At 37.0% G+C, this 13129-nt stretch overlaps 2 protein-coding genes across 5 annotated transcripts in view; one reads left to right on the top strand and one right to left on the bottom strand.

Annotated features, from left to right (window-relative positions):
* Positions 1-5416, top strand: part of LOC146464484 (serine beta-lactamase-like protein LACTB, mitochondrial) — a 38464-nt gene extending 33048 nt beyond the window's left edge. For all 4 annotated transcript variants that reach the window (XM_085129681.1, XM_085129680.1, XM_085129682.1 and 1 more), the window contains exons 7-9: positions 962-1128; positions 2849-3022; positions 4890-5416. In XM_085129681.1, the coding sequence (XP_084985807.1) occupies positions 962-1128; positions 2849-3022; positions 4890-5059 (511 nt within the window). In that variant the 3' untranslated portion in view covers positions 5060-5416. The remainder of the gene's footprint in view (positions 1-961; positions 1129-2848; positions 3023-4889) is intronic.
* Positions 5417-6099: 683 nt separating this feature from the next.
* LOC146464483 (uncharacterized) lies at positions 6100-12828 on the bottom strand. Its single transcript, XM_085129685.1, has 5 exons — positions 12759-12828; positions 10409-10807; positions 9328-9520; positions 7637-7849; positions 6100-6784 (listed from the first exon to the last, which is right to left on the bottom strand). The coding sequence occupies exons 2-5, from the start codon at positions 10801-10803 to the stop codon at positions 6377-6379; spliced, it is 1209 nt and encodes a 402-aa protein (XP_084985811.1). The 5' UTR covers positions 10804-10807; positions 12759-12828; the 3' UTR covers positions 6100-6376.
* Between the last annotated feature and the right edge of the window lie 301 nt (positions 12829-13129).

The following is a 13129-nucleotide window of genomic DNA, read 5'->3' as shown; positions in this document are numbered from 1 at the left end:
TTCTCTGATTTCTTGGCGATTTTTTTCTTCTTCAACTTTTCTTCTTTGACTTTGTTCTTGATTTTTTTTCACTGCTCTTGTTGGTTGGAGAATTTGTGAATTTATTTCTGGAACTGGTTCATCGAAAATGGGTGTGAGGTTTCGAGATCTTTCTCGTTCTCTTTCATGACCTTGATTGATAACATCAATTAATTCTGCTTTTCTCAAGCGACTGAATCTTCTCAGTCCAAGCCTTTTTGCTTCAGCTTTTAATTCTGGAACTTTCAGTTTGTCCATTTTATATAATTTATAAAAAAAAAAATTTTTTTTTGAAAAATAATTTATAAAAAAAATTTTTTTTGAAGTCTTTTGAAATTTTTCATAACCTTAGGATTTTTTATTCGAAAATGTGGATAAATTTTTAAGAATGAGTAGTTCCACTTTTTTAGACACTTTTTTTTGAAAAAGTGGTCCATTTTTTGGAATTTTTTGAAAAAAGTACTACTACTCTTAGGTATTTTTTTTTTATTTTTTAATTTTTCAGGTGGTTTTTTTGGTTTTATGCTGAATTGAGTGTAAGAGTTAGGATTTTTAAAAATGAGCCAGTTCTCTCTATTTAGGGCTACTCCTTTACTTTATGTATAAATTATTATTTTTTCTGTTGCATTCTTCACTTGATAATGGTGCCAGGATGACACCAAAACGTTGTTCTGTTTTTTTGCTTATTTTTATAGTCAACTGTATCTCTAAATTTAATCTTATTTTGGTTGATTTACTCATCAAAACTTGCCATTGCAATGTCATGATACAAAAGAATTTTTAAGTAAAAATGTATCCAAGGTCAGAAAAAGTGCACAGCTGCTGAAAGCTTGGACCTCCCAAAATAAAATGCCCCAAAGAGTGGGTTGGCATCATATCCGCTCCCTCCCTAGCCCTTTCTGTTTCATACACTGACCAAAAGCTAACTTTTCTTGTTCTGTAGATTTTATCAGCGAAACAAGAAGGGTCAACTGATAAATGCACCATATGTGGACAACTCCTGGAAGTGGGGTGGAGGGGGATTCCTATCAACAGTGGAAGATTTGGTGCAGTTTGGAAATTGCCTGCTATATGCCAAGCAGATACAGCGTGATACAAACAACTCAACAGGTCTGTTTGGTTGACAGCGTACAGTCCGTACAAATAATTTTGTGTGTCAAATTCTAATGATTGATTCTGGTAGTTGTATACTAATAATTATTATGCAATCATGCTTTCCAGGGCTGTACTGTGAAATTTCCCACAGGTGGATTAATGTTTTTTTTAACTAACACATAGATCTTAAGGCATTAGTCACAGGTGCGATATTCATGATAAAATATGCCTCAGTAATGCATGGTACATGTAAATAATTATTGAGGTCAGACATTTTCAATGCTTCTAGACCTGCTTCTTCTTTTCTGATAGTTAAAATACTCTCTCATCATTGAGGCCATCAAAATTTGCCTTTTACTAATTTGAGGTGGCTTACTACAGTTTATGGGGTTCGCCAGATGCTTTTAATAATATGCTCATTGTGAGGGAACAAACAGCAAATGTTAAGTCAAAAACCATCATACAAAGCAATGGGTCTGTTATTTTACCATGTTATTGCTGGAAGTGGCTCAAAACAAGTGGCTGACAGGCCATCAGAGGACTGGGCTCTAATTCTTCGAAAACGTTTTACTCAAAAGCCTTCATTATGACCTTGCCTCAAAATCTTACCATTTAAATTAAACTTTGGTTCAAAATAAACGTTCTTACAAGTTAAAGCAAAAATCTGTAAGAGAGACTTTTGCATATCAATAAAAATGTCAAAAATGGGAATTTTGAAAAAAAAAATTGTTGGAAGATTGATGTTGGCATTTTTAAAAACAAAATGAAAAAATGAGCATACAAAATATAGGTTATGTGGCTGGATTTGGAGAAATTTATAATCGGAAAACCTTTCATACAACCTCGCGGACATTTTGAGCATATTATTGAACCCTTCACGTACACTTGTGTGCGCGTGCATTATGAACTACTTGCTTGTTTTCTTGATCACTCACAGGATATTTGCTTAAGCGTAATTGCTTGCGACACCCACACGCAAAGAAATTTATTGTTCCTCGAAAAAACTGAAGTAAGCCACCTTAATTTGACATAATTGATCCTCTTGTGCCACTTCCATTGTTATTTTCAATTTATTTATTATAATAATTGTGTTGAGGAAGCGTAAACCACATAACCCAGTAAGTTTCTATTCTAAGGATCTTTCTTCTATTTAATCTTTCACCGGCAGATCAAATATATGTTTCATGTTTTCAAATTCATTTATTCATCCTTCACGGGTATATTTATTATGAACTCACAATATGACCATCTCCCAGTTGGCTTGATAGCTCAGTTGCTAGAGCACTGCACTGGCATTGCAGAGGTCATGGGTTTGAATACTGACCAGGCTTTCTTTTTGCAACTTTTTGGGTTGTGTAAATAACTGCAAGGATCTTTCTTCTATTAAATTTTTTCTATGTGTTGCACTTGCTGAGAAAGCGTTGAAAATTTCCATGTATGTCTCTGGGTACTTTGAATGTTTGGAATTATAAGTTTTTCAATTTTCTAACGATTCCAAAAATCTCCCAAATACTTGCTATCTATGAAGATTTTCAAAAAATCTTCCAAAGACTAATGGTCTGAACATTCTTTCCTGAAGATTGCTAATGACTTAAACAAAGATTTCAGAGTTAGATCCAAAGATGTTTAACCATACCCCAACCATTTCAAGTTCACTCTTGACTACTAGCTCACATTAATTTTGTATATCAATGTTTATTAATACCAACTGAATTTGTAGTGTCTTTTGCTGTAGGTAGTCTTCCTGGATTTCTTCGGCCTGAAACTGTAACTGAGCAGTGGAAAATTGTAGCAAACACAGAAGGCCAAGGTCGCAAGGATGGTGGCTATGGATTGGGCTGGGCAGTCATTCCAGAAAAACAGGAATTTGGGGCCTGTCATCATCAGTCAGAAACTGTTCTTCATTCAGGTAAGGATAAACCCATCCCTTAATAAACAGTGCTAGAAAGCCCTCCGTGCAAAGTCAAGGCATCATATGTCAGCCTGAGTTAACCATGCTTTGATGGGATGCATGTTTGGTCAAGATGATTCCCTCAAAATTAAAGTTGATGTGTAATTATTTTCACACTTTTACAGATTGTTCATTAAGATGCATTATTTTAAAATGTGAAGTAAAAAGAACAGATTACCATGCCCACAAAAAAGATATTGATAATTAACTCAGGTTTATGCCATGCTTGCAATGAAAATAAAATTGATCAATCTTCAAAGGTGTGTCTTTTTGTTATAAAATTAATGTTTGTTGGGAGCAGCATTTCAAAAAACTTAAATACATGCACTGAGGACAAGCTAAAAATCAGTCAAAGTTTTTGGCGTAGTTGCACAGCATCATGCTGGATGGACTCAAAGCATTTCTCATGTCGCATGTTTGAGGTCATGATTTTATCTCCATGAATAATGGGCAAGTTTGCCATCCTAGCAAAAACTTATTGTTCTCTGACAAATAATTTTTTTTAACCTTTCCAAAACAAATAGGATGACTGTCAGTCTAACAACGTCAAGTATAATTATGCTTGTTTATGACAAAATAACCTTTTGTTTTTCATTGAGTGAATCTTAGCCACCAGATTGGCTCAGTTTCTTACCCTTGGTTTGATTAACATGCAAAGTCTTAAAGTAATTAACAAGGTGTTGCCTTTGCTTGGAAGTGGTTAGACCTTCACATGGCTCAGATCACCACGTAGAAATAGTTTTTTTCCTCTCTCTATTTCAGGACATAACATCAATAATTTTACCAATTATTGCTAAAATTAGCCACACAAGCTTATATCAAATTTCAAGTAGCTTTAATATGAGAATTGTCTAATATGCTTTTTCTTTACTACAAGTTCTAAAGACGTTCTCAGACTTTCTTACGGTCTTTACCTGATACGCGGTCGGAGACTTTATGTCAAAACTGTGTTAATACCTATTTTACTTGAGAGCAGAACTGTCTCCTTGTACCAAGGTGTGAGTCAAGATATATGAAAGATTCTCTCTCATATTGAGGCTCATTATCGTGGAATTGTAAATTACAATGACAAGGAGGCAGCAGCGTCCCCGAACTTTAACAATCCCAGAAAGCGGATTAGTGCTGAAGGTTATTTGAAAGATTTTAAGTATGGCTGTACGTCTGCATCTACCACATGTTACAGTCAACGGAATTTTGTCTACCATTAACCATTGCATTTGCTATACCTGAAATATTCTAATGTAGATTAGGCTTATACACATGTACCACAAGCTTACAGCTTTGAAAACCAACGTGTTTAAATAAAAATTATGTAGGTATGCCTATGTACATGCTGCTTTCTCAAAATTTGCAAATATGAAGTACCAAAAACAGTAATCAATAAAACCTTCTCCAGCCAAAAATTTTATTCAAATAAACAATTCATATATGCTTTAAGAAGTAAAAAAAACTTGTGATTTTATTGTGTGCATGCAAACCCCCATGTGATTTTTTGCAGATACTAGCTTCTGGGTGTCCCAGAAGGAATAATTTTCATTGGATATGATGCATTCACGTTTAATCAAGCAAGGGATAAAACTTTCTTCGTTACCCTTACTCGCAAATAAGCACATTATATTTTCTATTGCATATCTTCATTTTCTAATCGATCGGTAAAAGTTGATTTGTATTCAAACGCACATCTTCCGAAGTATGGACAGTGAACACGCATTACCAGATAGTCTAGAGCGCATGTGCACTAGACCCAACAAACCAAAATTAATTACCAAATTTGTCTGACAGAATGGGCTAATCTTACAAGAGGTCAATTGTTGTTCTCCTGCAGGGGGAGCAATTGGAGCTAGCAGCATTATTCTGATAAGACCTACAGTTGGAAGACAGCCTCCAAAAGGAGTGGTAGTAGCAATACTGGCTAACCTACAAGACGTAAATCTAGAAAAGACAGCAGTGGCTGTGGCAACCTGCTTTCAAAAAACACACCTACTAGAAAAGTGATGTCCTTGGGTATGCTTTCCTGTACTTTGCCTCAGTGAAATCTTTGTGCAGTCATAAGTCCAGTGTCAAGTTAGCTGAAATTATTAGCTTGTCATACAATGCTACTGCAAGTGATGGAAACTTGTGCAGTTGAACTTTAACATGTCAGATTTATTAGGCAGATCATAACTTTTTAATAATTGCAATTGTTATAATGGTTCTGATTATTGTCACTAGGAACAAACCATATTAAAATTATTATTAAAGAGTACTTTATTTCCAATAGTAACAATAATTTATTGTAACATGTATATACAAAGATGATTTATTTTAGTGTGGCAGTAAATATATTAAATAAAACAATATTAATCATGACAAGGTTTATAGTAGGGCTCATTTCCAGTACTAGCTTATTCTCTTGGGTTTTTTCAGAAAACAAATGTGGGCCTCAAGATTCATGCATAAGAACAAAACAAATCAAACACCTGCATTTTAATGAGTTTTGCACAATATACATTTTATTCTGTAGTACTATTTTAACACATTAGCAGACTAACATTCTGCCGATAGTACATAATTCTATTTTAGATAATTCACCTTAACTTTTAAAGAACAATTTGCAAAAGAACAACTACTCGATACCCCCACTACATCTACATTCTGGGCAATACCTGACTCGTTGAACAACAGAAACACTTCTCCCGAATCTAGAACGGGAACTTGAACTGTCCGACCAGTTTGCCATTTGTAGAAAAAAGAAGTTGCCCATTTGTTTTTATATTTCGTTGATGGGGGAACAATTTTATGGAGTAGAATTACTTCTTCTACTGTTTTTGGTTCTCTAAACCTAGACACTTCTGATTTGCACATGGTAATACTGAATGTGGGGTGAATACGACAAATCATACATGCGTGACTTTAAACAAAAATGTAACAATGCATAATTTAGTATTGTTTCAGTGAGAAGACATATTAAAAACTATTGCTTTGTGCTTCATCGGGGTATCCAGACACCTCAAAACAATAAAAGCACTCAGCCCATGGACCTGTGCTTTCATCTATTTCTCGGTGTCGGGATACCCAAATGAAGCAGTCGCCCTCGTTTTTGATATATATTTACAAGAAAATCTGATCAATGTGATAATGACCATCATGTTACTTTTCAACTATTAGTATGTTTTGATTGAAGCATCCCTTAACTTTCCCTCGGTGCCAGCAAACTCCTTTAAAAATGTTTGAAAAATGATCTCGCCTCTAAACTTGACTGAACACTTTAGGAGTTTAGTGAATGCATCCTTTGGGTTACAACATCAAGTACTGTTTCATAGGGAAGCTACATCACTCATCAGTCAATGTAGTCACAAGTGTTCTCTCACCAGTCCACCCCATCCGTCCATGTAAAACCTGTGAATTGTCTATCACTGCCACATCATGCGTCCTCCAGCGAAACCCCATAGCACATGACCACATAGCTGCTCGAATGTGCTGCAGGACTTCAGGCTCAATATCTGACCCATCACCATAGTAGGAATGAAACGGGAAATGGTCGTCTGGAATGTTGACATTCTCATATTGAGGGAGAGCTCTGAAGTAGCTTGCATGATAGCTGGTGACTTGATTAAACCATATCTTCTCCCCAGTCACTGGGTGAAGCATGACAGGTGAGTGAATGTACCAGTATCGCAGGTTTTTGTCTTTATCCCAAGAGAAGCTCCATCCATTCGTTTTTAGAATCTTCTCCACTTCCTGTAATATCAAATGATTTAAAGGAACTCAAAGGAACACAATTATTGAAATTCAGATACATTGATTTTGTTTAAATTCATCACTTAATTCCTTCTGTTATCATGTGAAGGTTTCCCACCTGTAGAAAGTGTTACATCATAGATGAGAATTATTTCTCTAAAGAACATCTGATTGCTCTAATTGATTGGATAACATAAATGAATACCTTCAGTGCATTTCCCCTGTGCAAGAAGGCCTCTTAGAAACAAAATTATTTCTTTCTTGGCCAAAAAAAATAGTCTAATTGCTGACTGTTTGCATTCTCTTCTTAAAAATATATCTATGGGAGTGGCCATTGGTTTTGCTTGGTAAGCCATAATACCTTTCTTTTGCATTATTTATCTGCCTCCCGATCAGTTATAGTGTTAGCTTTTGCTACTTGGATATGAAATTAAGTGCTGTTTGTTCTTGAAATGTTTGTTTATTATAGTGCAAAAAAAAGAACTAACTTATTTTCATGTGTTTACGATGTATCAGCATTTTCTAGCTTTAACCATGTACAAACCACAATGGGTTGGAAACTGTGTTAAAAAATTGACTACTATCTAGAAACATTTGCAGTAATTCAACCTAAGTGTATGAATGTAAAACAGAAGTATGTGATTGTGGTGTGCTTCCAAATGAATGTAAATTACAGCATCAATGTTATTGATGTGAGAGTTTGATTTGCTCATTCATTTCTCAGCTTTAAAGCATAATTAAAAAAAATCTACAGACAGTGTATGCAAAACTGAGCGAGTTTGGGATGCATGTGTGTGTGGCTAATGCTGATCACATGAACAAATTAAGTAAATTAAGTTTTGCCACGCAGACCTGAGGATCATCCACCCAAAATCTATCTTGCCAGCTTTTCTGCAGTTCACTTTTTTCATCTTTGTTTGGGAGAAAGGCCTGATAGCGAATTTTCTTTTCCTCCAATTTTCGTGTTAGCTCTGGATTCAGGAGGGTAGTCAGATCTCTGTTTTTGAGTAGAACAGTTTCTCCTCCACAGAATGGATCTGGTTCTTTCACACAGAACATGATAACCTGAAAAAATATAGAACAATCAGCAATGAACTGCATTTTCCCTACCAGTATATGCATTGTTCTTGCTACAGGCAGACTGCATTTGATGTTTCGGTTGCATATCTTTTTTTCTTCATCATAGTCACAAATTGTAACTTCTTTTAATAAATTTTAATTACGTGGGCCCTGGAACAGACCGCATCAAGGTTTCAGTTGGGTATTTTGTTGTTGTTGTTTTCTTCATCGTAGTCACAAATTGTAGTTTCTTTTCATTACTCAATACTGTATTCATTAAACCTGAATAACACTCTCATCTCCTATAGAAGGAATATTTTTGTCTTCTATTGTAGTTCCAGTTGTCTACAGCAGACAGGGCACAATCAGAATCCATTATCTGTGTGTATATTTATAGTCTTATCTAGTCTTACCTAGACAGGGAACTGTTTCCCAAAGGTCCCTGTAACTTAATTGACCAAAAAAGTATTTTATGCACAACAGAAACCATGTGATAACATTATTATCGTTCCCTTTGAAAGTTAATTTTGAAGTCTTTGTAAATATTTGATGAACCTTGGGAAAGTTTACTAAAAAGTGTGCAGCAATGCAACCCAAAAAACTGATTTGAAAAACAGTTACTGGTATTTGGCACAGTAGGTTATCAGGATTTTCACAAAATGGGTCCCCAGTTGATCAAGATTGATACAGTCAACTCTCTCTAAGATGGACACCATCGGGACCGGCCTCAGCTGTCTGTCTTAGAGAGGTGTTCGGCTTATAGAGAGTCGACGTAACATGACCCCAGGAATTTTAAGGTAATAATGCATTGCGCAAAGAAAGAAAGATAGTTGAGGACGCTTTGGCAAGGAATCAAGAAAGAAAAACTGGCAGTAAGAGGAAGCAGCAAGGGAATAACAGTGGGGAAAGCTGCAGTTCAGCTAAGAAACCAAGAAAATAACTGTTTTAGATTACAATACAATTCGGTTGTCACCTCCAAGTTAGTTTTTGAATGGGCCAATGACTGATTTAATTTTAACTTGTACTGTATGTATTCCGCCGACAAGATAAGAGCTGTCAATTAAATGTCTGGTGTTAAAAAGAGTCGTGTACAAGAATTTTTCTTCCCTAAATCGTAATTTGCTGTCACATTCAGCACCTCACAATTGTCCGTTTATGATTTCAAAGTGTCCATTGTCTGTCTTATGGAGGTGTCCATCTTATAGAGAGTTTGGTAAAAGTAAAATGACCGAGAAATGGCCGGGACCAGCACCAGGTGTCCATCTTATAGAGGTTTCCATTAAGAGAGAGATGACTGTATACTGTATATTTAACTATTGCAGACTCAGTCCCTGAATTTTATTTCTTACATGGCTTTTTTTTTGTCAGCAGTTCTCCACGAAATGAACATAAATTTTCAAATAATTAATTGCCTTTACATAGCCAGTCTTTTTCAAAGTGAGGACAGTTTGAGTACATTATATGGAGTGTAAACCTTTTAGTACCTTTTTGGGAAACACTGGGGAGTATGACACCTCATTATGTGGTTCCATAGTAACCTCAGGGGGGTCATCTGAGGCTGTATAAACATTTGCCCCCAGGGGGGTCCTATAACCTGTAACTCCATGCTCAAAAAACTTATACTCAAGTCCTTGAATAAAACTTCTGAAATCCTCCATGTTCTGGAGTGGTAGATTCCTGTAAAATATAATATCACTAAAAGTAAAACAGTTTGTAAGTTGTTATCAAATGGTAGCTTTACAGAATTACAGTTCTGGCGACGGTTGTTCAAAGAGCGGATAATTTTATCCACTGGATAGGTCGCTATGCGGCAAATAAATGTGTGCAAGAATTTCCTTATAGTTCTATAATTTGTGTATAGAGTAGAAGCGTATGTCTAATTTAGGTATGGGATTGTGTGGAAAACTTGCCAGAAGCGTTGTTTGGAGTACATTTGCACCGCTGGATAGTGACTTATCCACTGGATAAAGTTATCCGCCCTTTGAACAACTGGTGCCTGTAAAATAGAATATGTCGGACAATTATAATTATCAACAGAGAACTATAAAAAATTTTTTGAGTAGGAGTACACGATTGAGTAAAGTAATGACTTTCAAATTTCAGTAGTAGGCCAGAACTACCCCTCTTTTCTGTTGCTTACCTGCTAATAAGCAAAAATGGTCTGGAAAGTGATTCTAAAAGCATGCAAACTGGATTCAAAAGTCATAGTCATACTCAATCTCATACTTTCACTCAAATCTAAAGTTCCCTGAATAAATTATGTAATTAGACACTAGTTCCATTGTTTTCTCATAACAGTAACTAAAATATTTACTTCAGTACATTTCCTAGGATAGATTTTATCTAAAAGAACTAGAGTTGTTGGAAGGTCAGTGGAGTTAAAACCCTTTTAAATGCGTAAAATTTTAACAAAAATGTTTCATTTTGTTACATGAGACTCGCCATAGTTAAGTCTGCTCTATACATGCTCATGATTGTCCACTTATGTGATATATATTAACAAAGTGGACCCCAGCAATTTGTTCCCCAGGGTTTACCAGGAGGCTTGTGAAAGAAGAGAACTACCTGATAAGTATCGCACCAAAGACTGCAAGCTTTGCATCAATCAGTTCCCGGCATTTGTGTGACCAGGCCTTGACGTCAAACTCTTGAGGTTTGGTTACCTTGTAAGCCATAGGGAATGTATGACCATCTTCTGGACCATGAAGGAATTCAGGAAATCCTTCTGAAGTGGACCCAGGGAGGTACTTTCGCCCTGCGATTTGTGGTTTGTAACCAAGGGCAAGATCCTCTGTTGGAAGCCTTGTGAAATAAGAGATATTTGCTGTTTGTGTGGGCAAGTCACCGTGTGACGTACAGTACAGCCATACAAAATGACGACAGTAGAAACTCGCAGAACACAAACCAAAAGATTGGCCTCGTATTTTCTTGATGATTCGGACAAACTTTGATCTGTGCATTTTACTGTACATGAAAACAGGAAACAGGACAAATTAGTTATGGTTCATCACCCAGGAAAAGAAATCAAAACTTATAAGGTGAAAAAAGTGAAATGTTTTTTATTTTATTTTTGTTGATATTTTTTGTTCCAATGATCCAATCAATGTAATGATTGTAAGTGATGCTAATACACCAGTATGCTTCAAAATACATGTTTAAGGGATGGTCTTCCCTTTTGGGTTCAAAGTGGGTTCCGAGTACAATCCTTGCTGGGCACTAATGTGAACGCACCTTTTTTTCAAGTATCCACGCCAGAATTCGGGCACGGGCTCGACCTTGTACCCGGGCACTGAAATGGGCACTGATTCCCTGTGTGCACACGTTTTTCGTTAGTTCCCTGGCAATTTACCCACAAACCACTGCTTTGTGTACCAACAATTCCTTGCTACACTCAAGATTGGCCGAGGTTTCAAAATGGCAGCCGGCAGAGCAATATGGAGTATTAAGGATGAAATTAATTTGGGCACAGGCTCGACTTTGTACTCGGGCACTGAAATGGGCACTGCCTACAGCGATGCACAGGTTTCCATGTCAATCTGCACTAATCGTCACCTGTTGTCGTAGTCCAAGGCGCCTCTTAAATGTCTTATATTATTAAGTGTCTTATTAAGTGTCTTAAGTGTCTTATTTCAGTGCACTGCACTGAAATGGGCAATGCCTACAGCGACGCACAGGTTTCCATGTCAATCTGCACTAATTGTCGCCTGTCGTCGTAGTCCACAGCGCCTCTTAAGTGTCTTGTATAGAGACACAGCATTAAGAAAGTAAAAATGCCATAGAAACTAGCAATCAAGCAGATATATTGAACACGCAACAAATGCATGATGTGATTTGTGCAGTTTAAATGTAGTGAGTACATGCTCGGTTTATTAAATGTGAACATATCTACATATCGGGTACCCAGTGTCTGGACACAGCACCATTTTGTGCCGTTGCCTAGGCACTAGTACTTGGGCACCAAGTGTGAATGCAGCCTTAGAAACACCCGTCCAAAATGTCCCGCACACATACAATCACTTAGAACCATATCATTCTGGGGTTAGCTGCTGTAGGTTAAAATAAATCCCAGGTTAAAATGATTTCGACCCTGTAGGTTGATTTGTATTTTCCTTTGTTTCAGATGTAAATTACCCAACCTTAACAAAGGAAAATACAAATCAACCTAGGTTGAAATCATTTTAACCTGGATTCATTTTAACGTACAACATACCCAGCTTTTCTACTTGTTGTAGGCCTGGTCCCTAAAGGCCAGCCCACGTCTGCGGAGACCTGGTTATATGCTGTGTTGGCATTTTTCTTTTACACAGACCCTCCAAAAATATTTTTTTGGTCTGTTGATTGTATGCATAGTTCGTCGAATTAATAGACTGTACAGTTTATCTTGAGCTATTATTGAACTCAACAAAACACGTTACATGTCAACCTATTACGTGTTCACGTATCACTCTAAGTAAGCTAGCTAACAGCTAAAAAAGGAGCTCAACCCTCCTGTTTCCAGAAACTGCAAAGTCATCAATGATGTCTTTGGCATTCAGTGACACACCATGTTTATGGATATGCATAAGTGCAAGTCCACTCAGGCGATCTTCTTTCATTGTTGACCACAGGGGTCGCGCCCCTTGAGGTCAACAATACAGTTGAACCTCCACTAACGGCCACCTCTCCACAACGGCCACCTCTCTACAACGGCCACATTTTTTTGTCCCGGCGGACAGTCCATACATAAGCTCTTGTTTAAACCTCTCTTCAACGGCCACCCCTCCTCAACGGCAACGGCCACTAAAGTGCGTCCCCAACTGGATACAATTTTAAATAGCAAAGAAAGAGAAACGGAGAAATTAATTAACGAAAACCGCAACACTTAGTTTGAGCACTTACAGCTCTCATTTATCTTTCTAAAGAACCTAACACATACCTTTTTTTTCTGGAAGAAACTTTCAATCCTTCGCCTTTTGTACCTTTCAGATGCCATATTCGATACTGAACCTCCCCCTCTTTTGGCTCATCACGCAATCTTTCCCCAGGGAGGAAAGATTGCGTGACAAGCCAAAAGAGCCTCTGCGAGGGCCCGGCTAGGCGACGATCGCTCGCCAGAGCGCTACCAAAATTTCATCACAACAGTGCGGGTGCTTTAACGAGATTTATTCTTGCTGCTTCTTTCTTATTCACGAGTTTGAAAGTATGTTTTAAAATCGTTTTTTTTTTGTTTCAACATTCATAAGAGTCATACGAGTTGCTGTACAAAAGTCAAGTGGGCGGAAAAAAAATTGTAGTCCCGGGCCCGGA

The sequence above is a fragment of the Pavona decussata genome, unplaced genomic scaffold (genome assembly GCF_977016875.1).
Source record: "Pavona decussata unplaced genomic scaffold, jaPavDecu1.1 SCAFFOLD_163, whole genome shotgun sequence".
Lineage (NCBI taxonomy): Eukaryota > Metazoa > Cnidaria > Anthozoa > Scleractinia > Agariciidae > Pavona > Pavona decussata.
Note: the sequence above shows the minus strand (reverse complement) of the source record. Positions and strands in the feature narration are given on the sequence as shown.